Here is a 17,768-nt window from a genome sequence, read left to right as displayed (position 1 = left end):
TTAACATATTGATCAAAATCATATTTATGAAAGCACTAATACTAGTGCTTCACTGGAGGCTCACTGATGATGTTACCTAGTATGGTGAAGGAGCGTCTGAAAACAAACCTTCCAGCTCAGTGAACAAGCTTACATCCAGAACCTCAACCCGAGCTACAAATATTCTCCAAACTCGAAGATTGTCACATGATAAAATTTCAAGTTTTGCTAGTTCAATTAACTTTTTTTTTTCTATTTGCAAGAGTGTGTGTCACTGGCCAGGCAAACGTTTTATCCAGAGGCAGTTCAGAGTCAAACATCTTGCTGTGGGACTGGAATCACATGAAGGTCAGATCAGGTAAGGATAACGGATTTCCAACCCTAAAGGACATCAGTGAATCAGATGGGCATTTCTGACAGACGACGAGTTTTTACGGTCATTGGTAAACCCAAATACCCAGAATATTATCTGGATCTCTGGTATGTGCTGACTAGAGTCAAATTACATGTCCATAAATAAGATCCAAAGAAAATCAACTGAAGCTGGATTCCAGCCAGGAAATTGGATTCCTTTCCATCTATTGTTTGCAAGAACGAATATTAAAGGGTATGAAACAAGAGCAGGAAATTGGAATGTGAGCAGATAGCTCCAGTTAAACAACCATTATCAGCAGAGATATAATGGGCTGAATGAGTTCTTTCTTAATTTTCTTTGTAGGGGCGGCACGGTGGCACAGTGGTTAGCACTGCTGCCTCACAGCGCCTGAGACCCGGGTTCAATTCCCACCTCGGGCGACTGACTGTGTGGAGTTTGCACGTTCTCACCGTGTCTGCGTGGGTTTCCTCCGGGTACTCCGGTTTCCTCCCACAGTCCAAAGATGTGCAGGGTCAGGTGAACTGGCCATGCTAAATTGCCCGTAGTGTTAGGTAAGGGGTAAATGTAGGGGAATGGGTGGGCTGCGCTTCGGCGGGTCGGTGTGGACTTGTTGGGCCAAAGGGCCTGTTTCCACACTGTAAGTCTAATCTAATCTAAAATAGAAAGTAGCATCAGCTGTAAGCTGATCATCCTCAACAAATACAAAGTGTTGGAGAAACTCTAAGTCTGGCAGAATCGGTGGAGAGAGAAACAGAATTAAAGCCAAAGATTTACAGCACAGAAAATGAATCTTCAGCCCATCCATCCACGCTGGTCTAAACTAACCATCTAATTATTCTAAATCTGTTTTCCAGCACTTGGCCCATAACCTGCTGTGACACACATCAAAATACTTAAATGTTGTGAGGGTTTCTGCCTCAACCACTCTTTTGGACAGTGAGTTCCAGATTCCCATCACCTTTTGGATGAAAAAGATTTTCCTCACATCTCTCCTAAAGTTAACATTTCGAGTCTTGTATGACTGTTTCTCTCTCAATAGATGCTGCAAGACCTGAGTTTCTCCAGCTTTCCCTGGTCTTGCTGAATATTTCCAGCACCCATAGTATTTTCTCTTATTTAAACTGATCATCCTGTCACATTGAGGAGTGATGCTCAAACTTGGACAGTAAAACTCATCAGATTGAAAAGTAAGTTATAGCTGTGTAAACTACAAAGATAAAGCTTCATAAGAATGGAAGCAACTTTCAACATTTATGAAGCCTGTATGATCTGAGGTTTGAATTACCTCAGAATTCAGAGACTGTTTGGTTAAACAAGTCAAGCTGGTGCTGCAGGTTCCTCCAGTTTGATTTCTCAAGACGTGGCTCCTTTCAGGTCATGTTCCACTAAAAACATGTGACATGTAAAACTTGATAACATAATTATTCTCTATGCCTGACTTAGTTTGACACTTAATTTAACCAAAGGATCTGTTTCTGTGCTGCATGCCTCTAAAAGTGTGGTGGAGGTGGGTATAATTACATTTTAAAGGCATCTGGATGGGTACTGGAATGTGATTAGGAGGGGTTTAGAGGGATATAGGCCAAATGCTAGCAAATTGGACTAGGTTAGATTGGGATGTCTAGTCAGTGCAAATGAGTTGCACGATGTTTCTATTCTGTATGTTTCTAAGTGCATTTTGAAAATTATTATACTTTTTTTTAAAATGCAGCAATGTTTTACTTGAATACAAAGTGCTTCATGTAGAGTTCTACTTTCATTTTCACATATCACTACTTGCGACAACAAATCCCTATTACACCTAAGCTTGAACAAATCACAAAAATAGATGCTGCTTCCCTTAGTCTTACAAATTAGGAGGCAACCATTAATCCCTTGAGCCTATGGGTGCCTCATGCCCCTCCTCGTTCCTGCACCATTTAAATCTCTCAATTCTAAAACTGTATAGAATTCCCTTTTAACACCATTATGCTTCCATCTATGCTGTATCCCATGTACAACAACTCTCTGCACTCAAGAAGTTCTCCCAACCATTTCATTCATTATTTTGCTGATGTTTTTAAAAGATAGGCTTTGACCAATCAAGAGTGGTTTTCTAAACTTACATTATCATAACCCTAGGTTTAGATCTCAAATGTATTCTAACTGGGGCAGCACTGTGGCACAGTGGTCAGCACTGCTGCCTCACAGCGCCAGAGACCCGGGTTCAATTCCCACCTCAGGGGACTGACTGTGTGGAGTTTGCACGTTCTCCCCGTGTCTGCGTGGGTTTCCTCCGGGTGCTCCGGTTTCCTCCCACAGTCCAAAGATGTGCAGGTTAGGTGAATTGGCCATGCTAAATTGCCCGTAGTGTTAGGTAAGGGGTAAATGTAGGGGTATGTAGGTTGCGCTTCGGCAGGTCGGTGTGGACTTGTTGGCCCGAAGGGCCTGTTTCCACACTGTAATGTAATCTAATCTAATCTTTCCACTGAAGTGAAGAGAGTGTTGCAGAATGAGGAGGATATGCTGGATACTCAGAGCTGGAAGAAGTCACAGATAAATGATGCTTTTCAGATTAGATGTACAGCTCAATGTACTACCTTAGTTTTAAATATAATTACTTCCATGGTAAGAGATTAATTTCATTGGTAGACCTCCCTATGGCAACTAGCAGTTTTGCCCTATTTCTTGAGACAAGGTTTACAATATGATGAATATGAACCAACAGTGGGATCAGCATGTACTGTTGAACCACCTACTCAACAACATAATCTTAGGAATTGATCACTCATACTGTTCCAGTTGGAACAGTCAGAATGGGAATATTCTGAATATTTATTCATAATGTACAAAATCAAACCCTTGGCAACATAACCTCACAAATGAGTGAAAAGATCCAACTCAATTATAGTTTAGAACACTTGTGATTAGATAATGTATAGTGTATATATAGCACAGAAACTCTAATTGGACCCACCATGCCTGCAATACCAGTTAAAAACATGGTAATGTAAAGAAACAGGAAAAAAAATTAATTGATGCACTCAACACCAGAGTTTCAAAATTAGAACATGTCGTATCTCCAATCGATTCTGTCACAAGCTCACAACTTAACTCCCACTTCAAGTTGCTGATATTATTAGCCTAGATTGATTTCATGGCCAGAACATTTCAAACATTTACCACCTGGTAAGAGAGTTATGATTTCTGATCTGTGCATTGATCTAGTGCCTTGTAGGAAATTTTTGCATCTTCTTAGATTAGGTCCCAGAAGACTGGAGTAGAGCCAATGTTGTTTCCTTCATTAAGGAGGACAACAGGGATAATCCAGGAAATTACAGGCTGGTCAGTCTTACATTAATGGTAGGGGAAAACTGTGGGGCAACCTGATAGAATTTAGTAAAATTATGGGAGGCATGGATAGAATGGATAGTCAGAGTCTTTTCCTCAGGGTAGAAATGTCAATTAAAGGGACATAGGTTTAAAGTAAAAAGGGGGAAGTTTAAAGGAGACATAACATGCAAGTTCTTTATACAAATAGTAGTTAGTGCCTAGAATGTGCTTCCAATGGAGGTGGTAGAAGCAGATATAATAGCAATGTTTAAGATGCATCTTGAGAGATACATAAAGGGGCAAGGAATAGAGGGATACAGACCGCATACAGGCAAAAGATTCTTAATTTAAAAAGGCATCATGTGTGAGCACAGGCTTGGTGGGCCAAAAAGTATGTTTCTGGGCTGTACTGTTCTTTGTTCTCAATGTTATGAAGCTTTATTTTATGTCGCTATATTTTTCTCTGGGATCCAGTGAGTTGCTTCTCAGTTCATATGAGAACTATTGGATGCAAATGGAGTTTCTGCCATTACAATTAGATGAAATATGGCGACACTAACTTATTGTTTCAATAGGCTTACTATATTAAAGAATTATACAGTGCAGAGGAGGCCCTTCGGCCCATGAGTCTGCAGCAACATAAGAGAAACTCCTGACCTTCAATCTAATCCCACTTACCAGCACTTGAGCTGTAGCCTTGAATGTTATCATGTGCCAAGTGCTTATCCAGGTACTTTTTAAAGCATATCAGAATATTTGCCTCTACCGCCCTCCCAGAGAGGGCATTCCAGGTCGTCACTGCCCTCTGTGTAAAAATGTTTTTCCTCACATCCCCCTAAATCTCCCTCCCCTCACCTTGAACCTATGATCCCTTAACTAACCTTCAAGCACCCGCTCCTTATCCATTCTGTTCAGGCCCTTCATAATCCTGTACACTTCAATCCAATCACCCCTCAACTCTCTGCTCCAATGAAAACCCCAAAACCTGTCCAACTTTGCTTTACAACTTACGTTCTTCATCCCAGACAGCACTCTGGTGAATCTTCTCTGTATCCCCTCCATTGCAATCACTTCCTTCCTGTAATGTGATGATCAGAACAACACACAGTAATAAAATCTCAGCAGGACTGGTAGTATCTGTGGACAGAGGTCTACAAACAGTACAATGACCGTGGTCTCACCAAAGATCTGTACAACTCCATCATGACTTCCCTGGTTTTGTAATCTATGTTTCCATTAAGTTAAAAATCACACAACCCCAGGTTATAGTCCAACAGCTTTATGTGGAAGCACTAGCTTTCAAAGTGCTGCTCCTTAATCAGGTGATAGTGAAGCATAAGACCATAAGACACAGAATTTATAGCAAAAGATTACACTTTCATGCAATTGAAATGATATAGTGAACAAACCTGGATTGTTGTTAAGTCTTTCATCTTTTAGAATGGTTGCAGATTTTGTTTGCAGTCACCTTCTCAAGATAACTTAAGGTTTTATAACAAAAGGTGACATTTCAGCTCAGACAATGCATTAAAAAGTGTGAGGTTAGACTCTGCCTGTACCCCAATCTTGAGTCAGATTGGTTTTATTTCCAAAGTGGAATTTACAAAATATTACTACACGACACTATAACTACACTATTCACTCACACACACAAGCACATACATACTCAAGCAGACCCTCTCTCATACACATGCTCTCTCTCATACACACACCCCAACACTCTCACCCACACATTCACTTTCTCTCTCATATACATACACACAGCTATGGGACGAATTTGTATTTGCAGATACATTCTATTTTGCTCAAAAAATGCACAATCCACAGGCAGTCAATACATGTAATATTTTGTAAATTCCACTTTGGAAATAGAACCAGTCTGACTCAAGATTGGGATACAGACAAACTCTAACCTCACACCTTTAATGCATTGTCTAATGCATTTTTGCTATAAAACCTCAAGTTATCTTGAGAATGTGACTTAAAAGCAGCTCTGGGATTTATGTATTAATGAACTGAAACCTGCAACCCATTCTAAAAGATGAAAGACTGAACAACATTCCAGGTTTGTTCAATATATCATTTTATTTGCATGACACTGTGACCTTTTGCTATAGATTTTGTGTTTTATGATCTTATGCTCCACTGTCACCTGATGAAGGAGCAGCGCTCCGAAAGCTAGTGTTTCCAAATAAACCTGTTGGACTATAACCTGGTGTTGTGTAATTTTGAACTCTGTCCACCCCAGTCCAACCGGCTCCTCCAATGTTATGCCTCAATTGATAAAGGCAAGTGTCCCGTGTGTCTTTATCACCACCGTACTAACTTGCCCTTCTACCTTCAAAAGATCTATGGACAAATACTTCAAGGTATTTTTGTTCCACAGAATCTCCTAATGTCATGCTGTTCATTAAAATTACTTCTTCCAAAGTGTATCAGGGTTAGAGTTCCATTGACCACTTATTTGCCCATTCGACCATTCTGTTTAAATCCTCTGCTCACCCAAGACACTCAACCTCACTGTTAACCATCGACCAATCAGTGTCATCTGCAAACATACAAACTCAAACCCCCACACAGTCATCTATATTATTTATATAAAATGACAACATTATAGTACTTTTTCCTATGAGTGAAGTGAAGCGAAGCGAAGCCCTAAGCAATGCATTAACTTTGTCTCAAGTCACCTTTAAGACCCTAGGACAAAGTCCATCAGGGTCATCCACCTTAACTTTTACATTCTCAATTGTTTTCAATTCCATCCATGACCTCCCCTCACACGTTTCTGGAATCACCTCCAAGCTTACAACCTTCCAAGATATCTACAATCCTTTTAATTTCACCATCCCCCGTTTTAATCTCCCTACCGCTGATGGTCCTCCTTTCAGCTAATGATCCTATCATCCTGTTTTCTTACTATTCTCAAAATAACGTACAGCTGAGCTACACAATCTTGCTTAAATGCACACTTAGCCTTTAGTCCTTAGGAATTACTGTACTTTTTCACAGTAATAGCAGCCCTACAAACTGCAGAGGACAATAATGAACACTGCCTATTCACTGCTTGCTCCAAAGTTCTGTAGCAGTCTGCCATGGATGCTGTTGATGGTTCAACGTGGGCTGCAATCTTACACTATGTAGATGATCAATGGCTCATGGAAAATCAATTAGTAGGAAATAACCTGATGTAACCACTTTTACTTCTTGTACAAACTATCAGGTTCATCACTAAGATTCACTTTACTTATAAACCAAATAAAAAGTAACCAATCTGAAAACTTACTTTTAAGGTGCAGAACAATTAAATAGAGTTATACTGTAATAGAGGTGTACATCATGGAAAAAGATGCTAAGAATGTCAATTTTCTGATAACCGAAAAATACAAGGTCAGCCAAGAATACTTATACTCGAAGTGCCATTTTCCCAAATTCAAGCAATAACTACCAGTAAATATGAGACATGGTTAAACTTACTGAACTGTTTATACTCTGCACAGGTCCACTCACACTATACATGACAAGATCAAAGTCTGGAAAGTTGACATACATTTTATAACATGCTCATTGGGATACAGCAGATTGGAAAGTGTTAGGATGGCTTTTTGTATGTTTTCAAATTGATAAATTCAGCAGAAAATCCATGTCACTGAAATTGCTGGATTCTGTGTCTTATCATATGAGGTGCAGTTGAAGACTCTGGGTCCATGCTTGATGGAGTTTAGAAGGATGAGGTTGGATTTTATTGAAACTTAAAAGAATATGGAGAGACCTGGATAGAGCGAATGAGGAGAAGATATTTCCACTAGTAGGGGAGACTAGGAACTGAGGGCACAGCCTCAGAGTGAAGGAGTGACGCTTTAGAACGGAGGAGAAATTTCTTCAGCCGGAGGATGGGAATCTGTGGCACTCATTTCCTCAGAAGGCTGTGGAGACCAAATGTACTTAAGACAAAGAGAGCTATCTCAGATATATATACGGCAATTCTTGGTAGGTGAAGACCGTTAATTCCCAGCTAATCTGTGAAAAGGCAATGTACGATTTAATTGCATTTCTGTCTTGTACTAAATAGCCACCTTTTGTTACAATCAACTCAGATATCCTAGAGCATGTTAATCACGTCACCATATACACAACACAGCCCAATAATGTCTACATTATTTCAGCCCCATTTCCAAACAGTTTCTGCCTGGTGAACTTGCCACTGGGTCATGACCTTCAGGCTATCCATATTTTTGCTTCATAGACACCTGAAAGTGAGCTATGAAGTTGGCACCCTCAATATAGACAACTGTGAAACAGCACCTGATTGCCATGACCTCTGGAAGCTGATTTGAAAGGGCACTGAAAGAAGGGAGCACGAACAAAAAAATTAGCTGACAGGGAAGAGAGCTCAGAGGAAACAGAGACCAATCATTTGTGCACATTCTCAGTTCACTTTCTTCCTCCACAGCAAGTGCAGCAGACATGGCCATTTTAGAAAGAGGTTCGCAAGCCACACCAGGAGTACCAAACACAGAATGACCCATCGATGTTCACAACATCATTGTATGAAATGGAAGACTGCCAGAACTAACACAAGTTGATTGTAACAAAAGATGGCTATTTAGTACGAGACAGAAATGTAATTCAAAAGTATACGGCCTTTCCACAGATTAGCTGAGACATGTGCTGATTGTCATTGGAGATGATGCTGGATGCTCAGGATCATGGTTAAGGAAACATTAATATGCAACGACTATGCTCCACTTTCAATTTGGAAATATGTCAATGACAAGGCAGCAAATATTGCCATTCCTAGTTCTGAGTATTAAATATGAATTACACACTGCAAGTATAATGAGGTCAGTGGGTCAGTGTCTCTAGAGGAAACCAAACTGGGCATTAGTGAGCAGATTCCTTTCCTTGAAGGACATCAGTGAGTTAGTTTACTCTTTATCAATGATTCAGTAGATTTCAGGGTTATTTACAGGTGATAGCACTCCAATTACCAGAATTCCAATAGCTGTTTGGCAGCATTGCTGAAATAAACAGAGACATTTTACCAAGGCTTTGTGTTTTTGCAACAATGAGGACAATCTGTAATATTGTGACATGTGAATGCACTTCACCCATTTCAACTCAACAAAACTGGGAGATAACCATTCATTTCTTAGGGCAAACTCTGACCAATCGAAGTCAACCTTCCCAGTTTGAAATCTAAAACCTGGCAGTCAACTATCATTCTCAAATGCTACATTCTCTACAGCTCAGACTCTACCAAAATGCACTTGCTACACAGTAAGCATTTTTTTCCCCCTCATACAGTATAATGTTGGTTTTCCTCTTCATTGATATGTGATGCGGGTGTTGGACTTGGGTCCAAGATTGTATAAATTCTGTGTCTTACAATCTTCCACTCCACAGCCACCTGTTGAAGGAGCAGCGCTCCAAAAGCTAGTGCTTCCAATTAAACCTGTTGGACTATAACCTGGTGTTGTGTGATCTTTAACCTTGTTCCCCTTAATTGGTATTCTTGCAAATTGTTCTGAGTGCAAGACAAAATTAACCAGGCTAAGGTAATAGACCAAAATGCAGAACAATTAGGATATATTAGGATATATCCTAATTAGGATATATTTTATATTAGGATTAAACCTCGGCACAACATCATGGGCCAAAGGGCCTGTTCTGTGCTGTACTTTTCTATGTTCTATAATCTGTTTAATATCCTTCCTTATTTAGAGTATACAGGCCTGGTACTTTTACTAACATTTACTAATTAACACCTCCTGATTATGCAAGCAAACCAGGCAGACACCCTGAAGGCAATCAGAAGTACTTAGCACAAGTTTTAACCCATCTCCTGTCTCCCAAGACAGAAGCCATTCAAATCTTATGTATTATAGATTTTAAAAAGTAATGGAATTTTAATATATGTAAGAACTGTGTCTAAAGGGGCTCTTGTAAGAACTGTATTTCGGGATTGTATTGCAACCTCAAACTTGTACTGTGACTGTGAATAAGAGAGGCTATTTTCACCAGAGACCGATTTCGGTCATTATTTGAACACGGTCCCACAGTCTGCAGTCACATGTAGGTTAGATCATTAAAGAATGCAGATTTATTTCCCTAAAGAACATAAGTGAACCAGATAGGCTTTTCCTAACAATCAGCAATGGTTTCATCACTGCCATTAAATTCTTATTCCTAAATTTATTACGGACTTCAAACTCCACCATCTGCCATAGCAGGATTCAAATGCAGGTCCCCAGAACATCACCTGGGTCTCTGGATTAATAGTCTAGTGATTATACCACTAACCCATTGCCTACCTAGATTGGTGGGGACGCCACCCATACAGACAAACAGATTTTTCCCCTAGCTACTTGTCTGTATCAAAGTTTTAAAAATCATGAACAAGCTGTATAGTGAGTAGATAGGGAGAAACTATTCCTATTCATAAAAGGATCAAGACACATAGACTTAAATTGTTTTGCAAAAGATGCAAATGTGAAGAAAAGCTTTATCACTCAGCAAACAGTTAGGGTCTGGAATGCACAGCCTGGAAGTCTGGTGTAAACAGGTCTAATTGAGGTTTTCAAAAGATTATTGGGTGATTATCAGGATAAAAAATCATGTACAAGGGTACGAAGACAAAGCAGGAGATTGACACTAGGTAATGGTGATCATCTGCAGAGCCAGGGCAGGTGTCGTGACCAAACCTCCCTCTCGAAGATTTCTGTGATTCTGAGAGGAACACCAAAGCAACACATCAAAAGCAATCAGAGTTTTACTGTTAATATACTTAATTTGTAATAAAAGGACACTTCTATGCTTATAATGCACGAGTGTCTAGGGAGTACTGATCCCTTTTCTAACCATCATCGGACAGTATGAACCCATCAGGAAGATTTTCTTTTAAACTCTTCAAAGGACCAATTACAGGAGCAAGTTTCCTGCAATTAAGAACTGACAAATAATGAAACACAGTATTTTTCTTCAGTGGCACTGAATTTTAGTGAGAATTTAACCCAATATTGCATCCATTAGTTTATTACCTGTACCAGGTTTGGTGCCAAACAGGAACAAAGGGTCTTCACATTTCTTAGACATTTCTCATGGCACATGAAGTTACAAACTGTAAAAGAATCAAGAAAAAGGTAAAATATAGACATTTGCACTAAACAACAACTTTGAAAACAAATCTGCAAAACTACTTCACAAGATTTATTACGTTTATGGATGACACCAAAATTGGCGGAGGTGCAGATAGTGAGGAGACTGTCAAATGATACAGTGGGATATTGATAGGTTACAGATTTGGGCAGAGAAATGGCAGCTGGAGTTTAATCTGGACTGATGTGAGGTGATGCATTTTGGAAGATCAAATATAGGTACACATTATACATTAAGTGGCAAAACCCTATGGCTCATTGGCATACAGAAGGATCTATGCGTACAAGGCTACAAATCCCTGAAAGTGGCTACTGTGGTCAACAAAACATACAGCACACTTGGAGAAAGTGAAGACTGCAGATGCTGGTGATCAGAGTCAAGAGTGTGGTGCTGGAAAAGCCCAGCAGGTCAGGCATTATCTGTGGAACAGGAGAATAAGCCCTTCATTAGGAATGAGGCTTGTGGGCAGGGGATCTGAGAGATAAATGGAAGTGGGGATCGGGCTGGCCAGGATGGTAGCTAGAAATGCAATAGGTAGATGAAGGTAGGGGCGAATGTGATAGGTCGGAGAGAAGGGTGGAGCTGATAGATAGGAAAGACAATGGACAGGTCACGAGGGTAATGCCGAGTTGGAGGCTTGGGACTGGGATAAGGTGGGGGGAGGAGAAATGAGGAAACTGGTGAAATTCACATTAATCCTGTGTGGTTCTATGTCATGGCGGCAGTTAGAAATGAGATGGTCAAGGGCGGGTAACAGGCCAGCATGGGATGTCCAGGTGGTTGAGGTATGTTGGAGGCTACGTCATGGCAGCAGTTAGAACTGAATCTGTGTCACAGAAAGACGTGGATGCTTTGGAGAGAACGCAGAGAAGGTTTGCCAGGACGTTGCCTAGTCTGGAAGGTTTTAGTTGTAAGGAGAGGTAAGATAAACTCGGATGTTTTCGTTGGAAAGACGGAGGGCGAGGGGCGACCTGATAGAGGTCTGCAAAATTATGAGACGCATTGATAGGGTGGATAGTTAAACACTTTTTCCCAGGGTGGGAATGTCAACTATAAGAAGGCACGGGTTCAAGGTGAGAGAGAGAAAGTTCAGGGGAGAAGTGCAGGGAAAATCCTTCACACAGAGGGTGATGGGTGCCACAGAGGGTGATGGGTGCCACAGAAGGAGGTGGGAAACTCTGCCACCGGAGGTGGTGGAAGCAGGCATGTTAACAACATTAATCATGCATCTTTACAAACACACAAACAGAAGGTGAACAGAGGGATAGCAACTGTGCATGGGCAATAAGTAGCAAATCTAAATAAGGACAGGAATTGACCCAGGTTTGTTGGGCCAAAGGACCTGCTCCTGTATTGTATTGAATTGTATTATGAATCATATGAGCTCAGTGGTACAAACTAAAGTGGCAAAAAAGGATTGAAAGACTTTTTTTCCCAAAAGGTACAATGGGAATAATGTATTATATGTTAGAATGGAAGGTTTTGCCATTTATTTCACAATAATCTCTATAAGATTATAAGAAAGGAAAGCACGAGTAGGCAATTCAGCCCATTGAGCGTACTCTACTATTCAATAAGATCATGCTGATATGATTGCAACCCCATAACCTTTGACTCCTTCATCAATCAATTTTCAGAAGAACTTCCTCCTCATCCCTGTCTTACTTAGTAGACCCTTTATTTTTAAACTGTCCCTTCTAATTCTAGATTCCCCTGTGAGGGGAAACACCTATCCTCAAATTCCTTAAATTATCTTTCATTTTTCTAAACTTGAATGAGCTTAAGCCCAGCCTCCTCAACCTTGCTTTGGTGCAGTCTCACAAATTGCTGTACAGTTGTAGCAAGGTTTCTCAATTTTTAACTCCATTACTCTTATAATAAAAGGCCAACTTTCAATCTGCATTCCTAACCACTCCCATACCAGCATATTAGCTACTTGTAATTTTTGCACAGGGACACCCTGCCACCCGAGCATTGCAGCATTCCACAAGCTCTCTCCATTTAAACTGAACCTGCGAGTCTTGTTGTTACTGCAGATTTTGACAACTTCACCTCATCCTACATCAAAATCCAATTGCCAAACTTCACCCCATCACTTAACCAACATTTGCAGGCTCTATACACTGATCACATCTTGCTTTCCTCCCTACCTTTGCATCAGCAGCAAATTTGGCTCTTTATAGAAATATTGAGTTTTTAAAATTTAAATTGATTATTTTGCAGATTTTGGGATGTTAAATACTGGATGCGAATAGTTGAATCTAGTTGGGTTTAACAAACCAGAAAGAAGAAAAAAAAGCACAAACTTCTAAAGAATATTAGACCAATAACTATACTAGCAGTTGCCTGGTATCACAGAACTTAAACATTGCTGGAAAGAAACAACCGAGCTGCTGAAGCTTTTCACCTTTCACTTATCAGGACCGAATCGCAAGAATACCAAACCTCAAGGAATAACAAATTTATACAGCATATGACGTAGATGCTAATTGGTGATTGCGTATACTCTGATTGAGTTCTGCTCTAGAATTTGCAGTATAGATAAGCAGGAGGCTGGAAGAACACAGCAAGCCAGACAGCATCTGGAGGGGGAGAAGTCAGAACTTGCAGCACTAAGCTGTTCCAATACAGCTATAACACTGGGATCTACCAGACAATGTAGAGAATACTGTACACACAAAAAAAGGACAAACCTAACAAAGCCAATTACTGTCCCATCAGTTGATGTTCAATCATCAAAAAAAATGATGAAAGGTGCCATAAACAATGCTAACAAGCAGCATTTATTTTGCAATAGTCTGTTCAGTCATGCTCAGTTTATGTTCTGCCAGGACCACTCAGTTCTTGATTTAATACAGCCTTGTTTCAAACATAGAAAAAAAGCTGAATTCCAGAAGTGAGAAGAGAATCCCTTGACATTAAGCCCCTATTTAATCAAATATGGTATCAAGGAGCCCTAACAATATTGGGGTTCATGGGTATCAGGGGAAACTCTCCACTGGTAGGAGTCATACCTGGAACAAAAAGTTACAGGTGAGGAATCCTGCAGCAAGTAACTCATCTCCTGTCTTCTGAAAATCTGTCCACCATCTACAAGGCACAACTCAGGAATGTGAGGCAATACTCATTTCTATGGAAGGGTACAGCTCCAGTGACATTTAAGAAGCTTACACTATCCAGGATATAGCAATCCACTTGATTGACATCACTTTCACAAACATTCACTCTCTCCACCACCCAAGCTCAGTAGCATGACAGCATACCATCTACAGTGTGCAAGGTAGAAATTCACAAGGGTCCTTAGACAGCACCTTCTAAACCCATAACCACAACTATCTAGATGGACAAGGGTAACAAATAATTGGTAACACCATCACCTGAAGGTTGCCCTCCAAATCAGTCACTTGGAAAAATATTGCCATTCCTTCAGCGTAGGAGAAAGTGAGGACTGCAGATGCTAGAGATCAGAGCTGAAAATGTGTTGCTGGAAAAGCGCAGCAGGTCAGGCAACATCCAAGGAACAGGAGAATCGACGTTTCGGGCATAAGCCCTTCTTCAGCGTAGCTGGGTCAAAATCCTGGAATTCTTCCCCAACAAGATTGAGAGTGTACCATCACCAAATACACCACTGCAGTTCAAAATGCAGCTCACCACTGCCTTCTCAAGGGCAACAAGGAATGGGCAATAAATGCTGGCGAGCCAGCGATGACCACAAGCCGTGCATGAACATAAATAAAACAGCAAGAACATTTTTGACTGCACTGACAACATGGTGGACTGTTCTGCACGTCCGAGGTCAGCACATTTTTAACAGAAAACAGTTTTCTAGACCTAATACCTGATACTTTCTTTCAGAGCAAACCTCTGGCCTACTACAAAACCAGATGTAAGGTTCAAGTAAAAAGAAACTATGTATACACATTTTGTGATTTACTGTGTTTTCATCAGAACCTGTTATATTTGATGTGGATTAAGTTTTTAGACATATTAGATTACAAAGTTTTTACAAAATGCTCTGAACATGAATGGCTGCTCCCATGATTCAACTCATCAAGGTTTTATTGTAATTCAGTCCTGATGACTTAGAAACTTTAAGGTTGTTTTTTGCCTTTTTACCAATTTTTAGCCAATTCGATATCTCAACTATAATAATTTTCTTCTCTCTTGGTAAAAACAGATACAAAGTACCCATTTAGTATCTTAGTCATGTCTCCACTTCCCTGTGTAAATCCCCTTTTAATCACCTATTTCTCCATTTACTGTCATTTCACTATTTAACTACCTTTGGAAGACTTTTACATTCCATGTACACAGTTCAGAAACTTTTTCCTCCTTTTCACCAAAAACACTATTTCTAGCTCAGACCACAGTAACTCAATTAATTTCCTCCCAAATTTGTTTCTCTGTAGGTTTCTTAACTAGTGACCAATAGCAGTTGCGTAATGGTAGCTTTGTTGTATCTTGGATCTAATTAAATGAATTCTGCCCTGGACCCCAAAGAACATCATCATTGTCCAATACATTAATGTGATCCTTAATCAACGTTGCCACCTGCCCTCCTTTATTTCCATCCTTTCCTTCCTGTGAAACTTTTGGAAACATATGGGAAGTCCATTTCCTAACAGAATCATGCTTCATGATTCTTGTACACACATCACACAGGCAAACACACATTCATTTTCACGAACACAATATACATGTTAATGATCGTTCAATAGTAACCATTCAATAGTAACCATTAACTATGCATATCTTCACATTCCAATATAAAGCTCTCCGACAGTTACATGCATTCCCACCCTTCTGCCTGCTGACCTGAATCAATGAAGGAACTTGGTCTTTAAAATAACTTTTAATTTGAGGAAAGGAAGCATTAGTTATTTGAATTGCTAGACATCAACATATGGACAAAGTCAAAAAATATTTTGTTTAGTTAGAATTCATGCTTCTGTTCATAAAACAAAGACCTCCATTATCTTCAGCTGATTAAGGATTGTAATGGCTTGCTGTAATAATTCAGTGATGATTTGGGATGGGGCTGCTGTTTCACACAATCCCTCAGAACAGAGACACAAGGAACGTAGCTTCCAATGTCTTAGCACGGCTCATCCCGTCTTATCTTCACCCCCGCGCACCCCTCCCCTCCCCTCATCACCCACCACCAACCTTGCTGCTTCCCACCCATCCTCCCCACACCTTCATATCTCCCTATCCCCATCCTTCCCTCCTCCCCATCCTTGACCCCTCCCCCCAAACCTGCCCATCCTCCTGATCCCCCATCCTTCCCCCCTCCCCTTTCCCTTCATCCTCCCCTCTCTATCCTCTCCCCCTCCCCCCTCTCTTTCCCCTCACCCCTTTTGCCCTCCTCCTCACCCCTGCCATCCCCCACTGCCCCTCTCCCCTCCCCCTTCCCTACCCCTTTCCCACTCTACCCTTCCCCACCCCTCTCTCCTTCCCTATGCTTCTCCCACCCCTTTCGCTACCCCACACCCCTTCCTCCTCCCTCTCCCTCCCCTTCTCCTCTCTCCCCCTCCCCCCTCTCTCCCTAACACTACCCCCCTCCCCCTCTCCTGCCCACTCCCCTTCTCCCCCCTCTCCCCTTTCTCCTCTCCACCCTCTCTCCCCCTACTGCCCTCCTTCTCCTCTCTCCCCCCTTATCCCCCCTCCCCCCCTTCTCCCCCTTCCCCCCCTCCCCTTCTCCCCCCCATCTCACCCCCCCCCACCCTCCCTCTCACCCCCCCTCTCCCCTCCACCGTCCCCCTCCCCTCTCACCCCCCCCTCCTCCCCTCCACCGTCCCCCTCCCCTCCTCTCCCTCACCCCCCTCTCCCCCCCCCTTCTCCCCTCCCCCTCCTCTCCCCTCCCCCCTTCTCCCCTCCCCCTTCTCCCCTCCCCCCCTTCTCCCTCCCCTCCTCCCCTCCCCCCTCTCCCTCCCCCTCCCCCTTCTCCCTCCCCCTCCCCCCCTTCTCCCCTCTCCCTCCCCCCTTCTCCCCTCTCCCTCCCCCACTTCTCCCCTCCCCCTCCCCCCTTCTCCCTCTCCCCTCCCCCCCTTCTCCCCTCTCCTCCCCCTCTCCCCCTTCTTCCCCCCTCCCCTCCCCCTCCCCTCCCCCTCCCTTCCCCCTCCCCCTTCTCCCCCTCCTCCCCTCCCTCTCCCCTCCCCTCTCCCCCCCCTTCTCTTCCCCCCCTTCTCCCCTCCCCCCTCCCCTCCCTCCCCCCCTTCTCTCCTCTCCCCTCCCCCCCTTCTCCCCTCCCCCTCCTCCCCTCCCCTCTCCTCTCCCCCTCCTCCCCTCCTCTCCCCACCCCCCCTTCTCCCCTCCCCTCCTCCCCTCTCCTCTCCCTTCCCCCCCCTTCTCTCCTCTCCCCTCCCCCCCACTTCTCCCCTCCCCCCCTCCCCTCCCCTCCCCCCCTCCCCTTCTCCCCCTCCTCCCCTCCCTTCCCCCCCCCTCCCCCCCTCTCTCCCTCTCCCCCCCCTCTCTCCCTCTCCCCTCCCTCCCCCTCCCTCTCTCCCCTCCCCCCCCTCCCTCCGCCCCCCTCCCTCTCCGCCCCCTCCCCTCCCCCTCCGCCCACCTCCCTCTCCCCCTCCGCCCCCCTCCCTCTCCCCCTCCGCCCCCCTCCCTCTCCCCCTCCGCCCCCCTCCCTCTCCCCCTCCCTCTCCCTCTCTCCCCCCCCTCCCTCTCCCTCTCTCCCCCCCCTCCCTCTCCCTCTCTCCCCCCCCCTCCCCCTCCCCCCCCGCCCTCCCTCCCCCTCCCCCCCCCCCTCCCTCCCCCTCCCCCCCTCCCCCCCCCTCTCTCTCTCCCCCCCTCCCCCCCCTCTCTCTCCCCCCCCCCTCTCTCTCCCCTCCCTCTCCCTCTCTCTCCCCTCCCTCTCCCCCCTCCCCCCCCCTCTCTCTCCCCCCCCCCTCTCTCCTCCCTCTCCCTCTCTCTCCCCTCCCTCTCCCTCTCTCTCCCC

At 43.3% G+C, this 17,768-nt stretch overlaps 1 protein-coding gene across 1 annotated transcript in view; it reads right to left on the bottom strand.

Moving 5' to 3' along the window:
* LOC140485524 (diacylglycerol kinase theta) overlaps positions 1 to 17,768 on the bottom strand; it is a 176,182-nt gene that overhangs the window by 157,396 nt on the left and 1,018 nt on the right. Inside the window, 1 exon segment of the mRNA XM_072583703.1 lies at positions 10,705 to 10,784. Within this exon segment, the coding sequence (XP_072439804.1) occupies positions 10,705 to 10,784 (80 nt within the window).

The sequence above is a fragment of the Chiloscyllium punctatum genome, chromosome 14, assembly GCF_047496795.1.
Source record: "Chiloscyllium punctatum isolate Juve2018m chromosome 14, sChiPun1.3, whole genome shotgun sequence".
NCBI lineage: Eukaryota > Metazoa > Chordata > Chondrichthyes > Orectolobiformes > Hemiscylliidae > Chiloscyllium > Chiloscyllium punctatum.
This window is presented reverse-complemented; position numbering and strand designations above follow the sequence as displayed.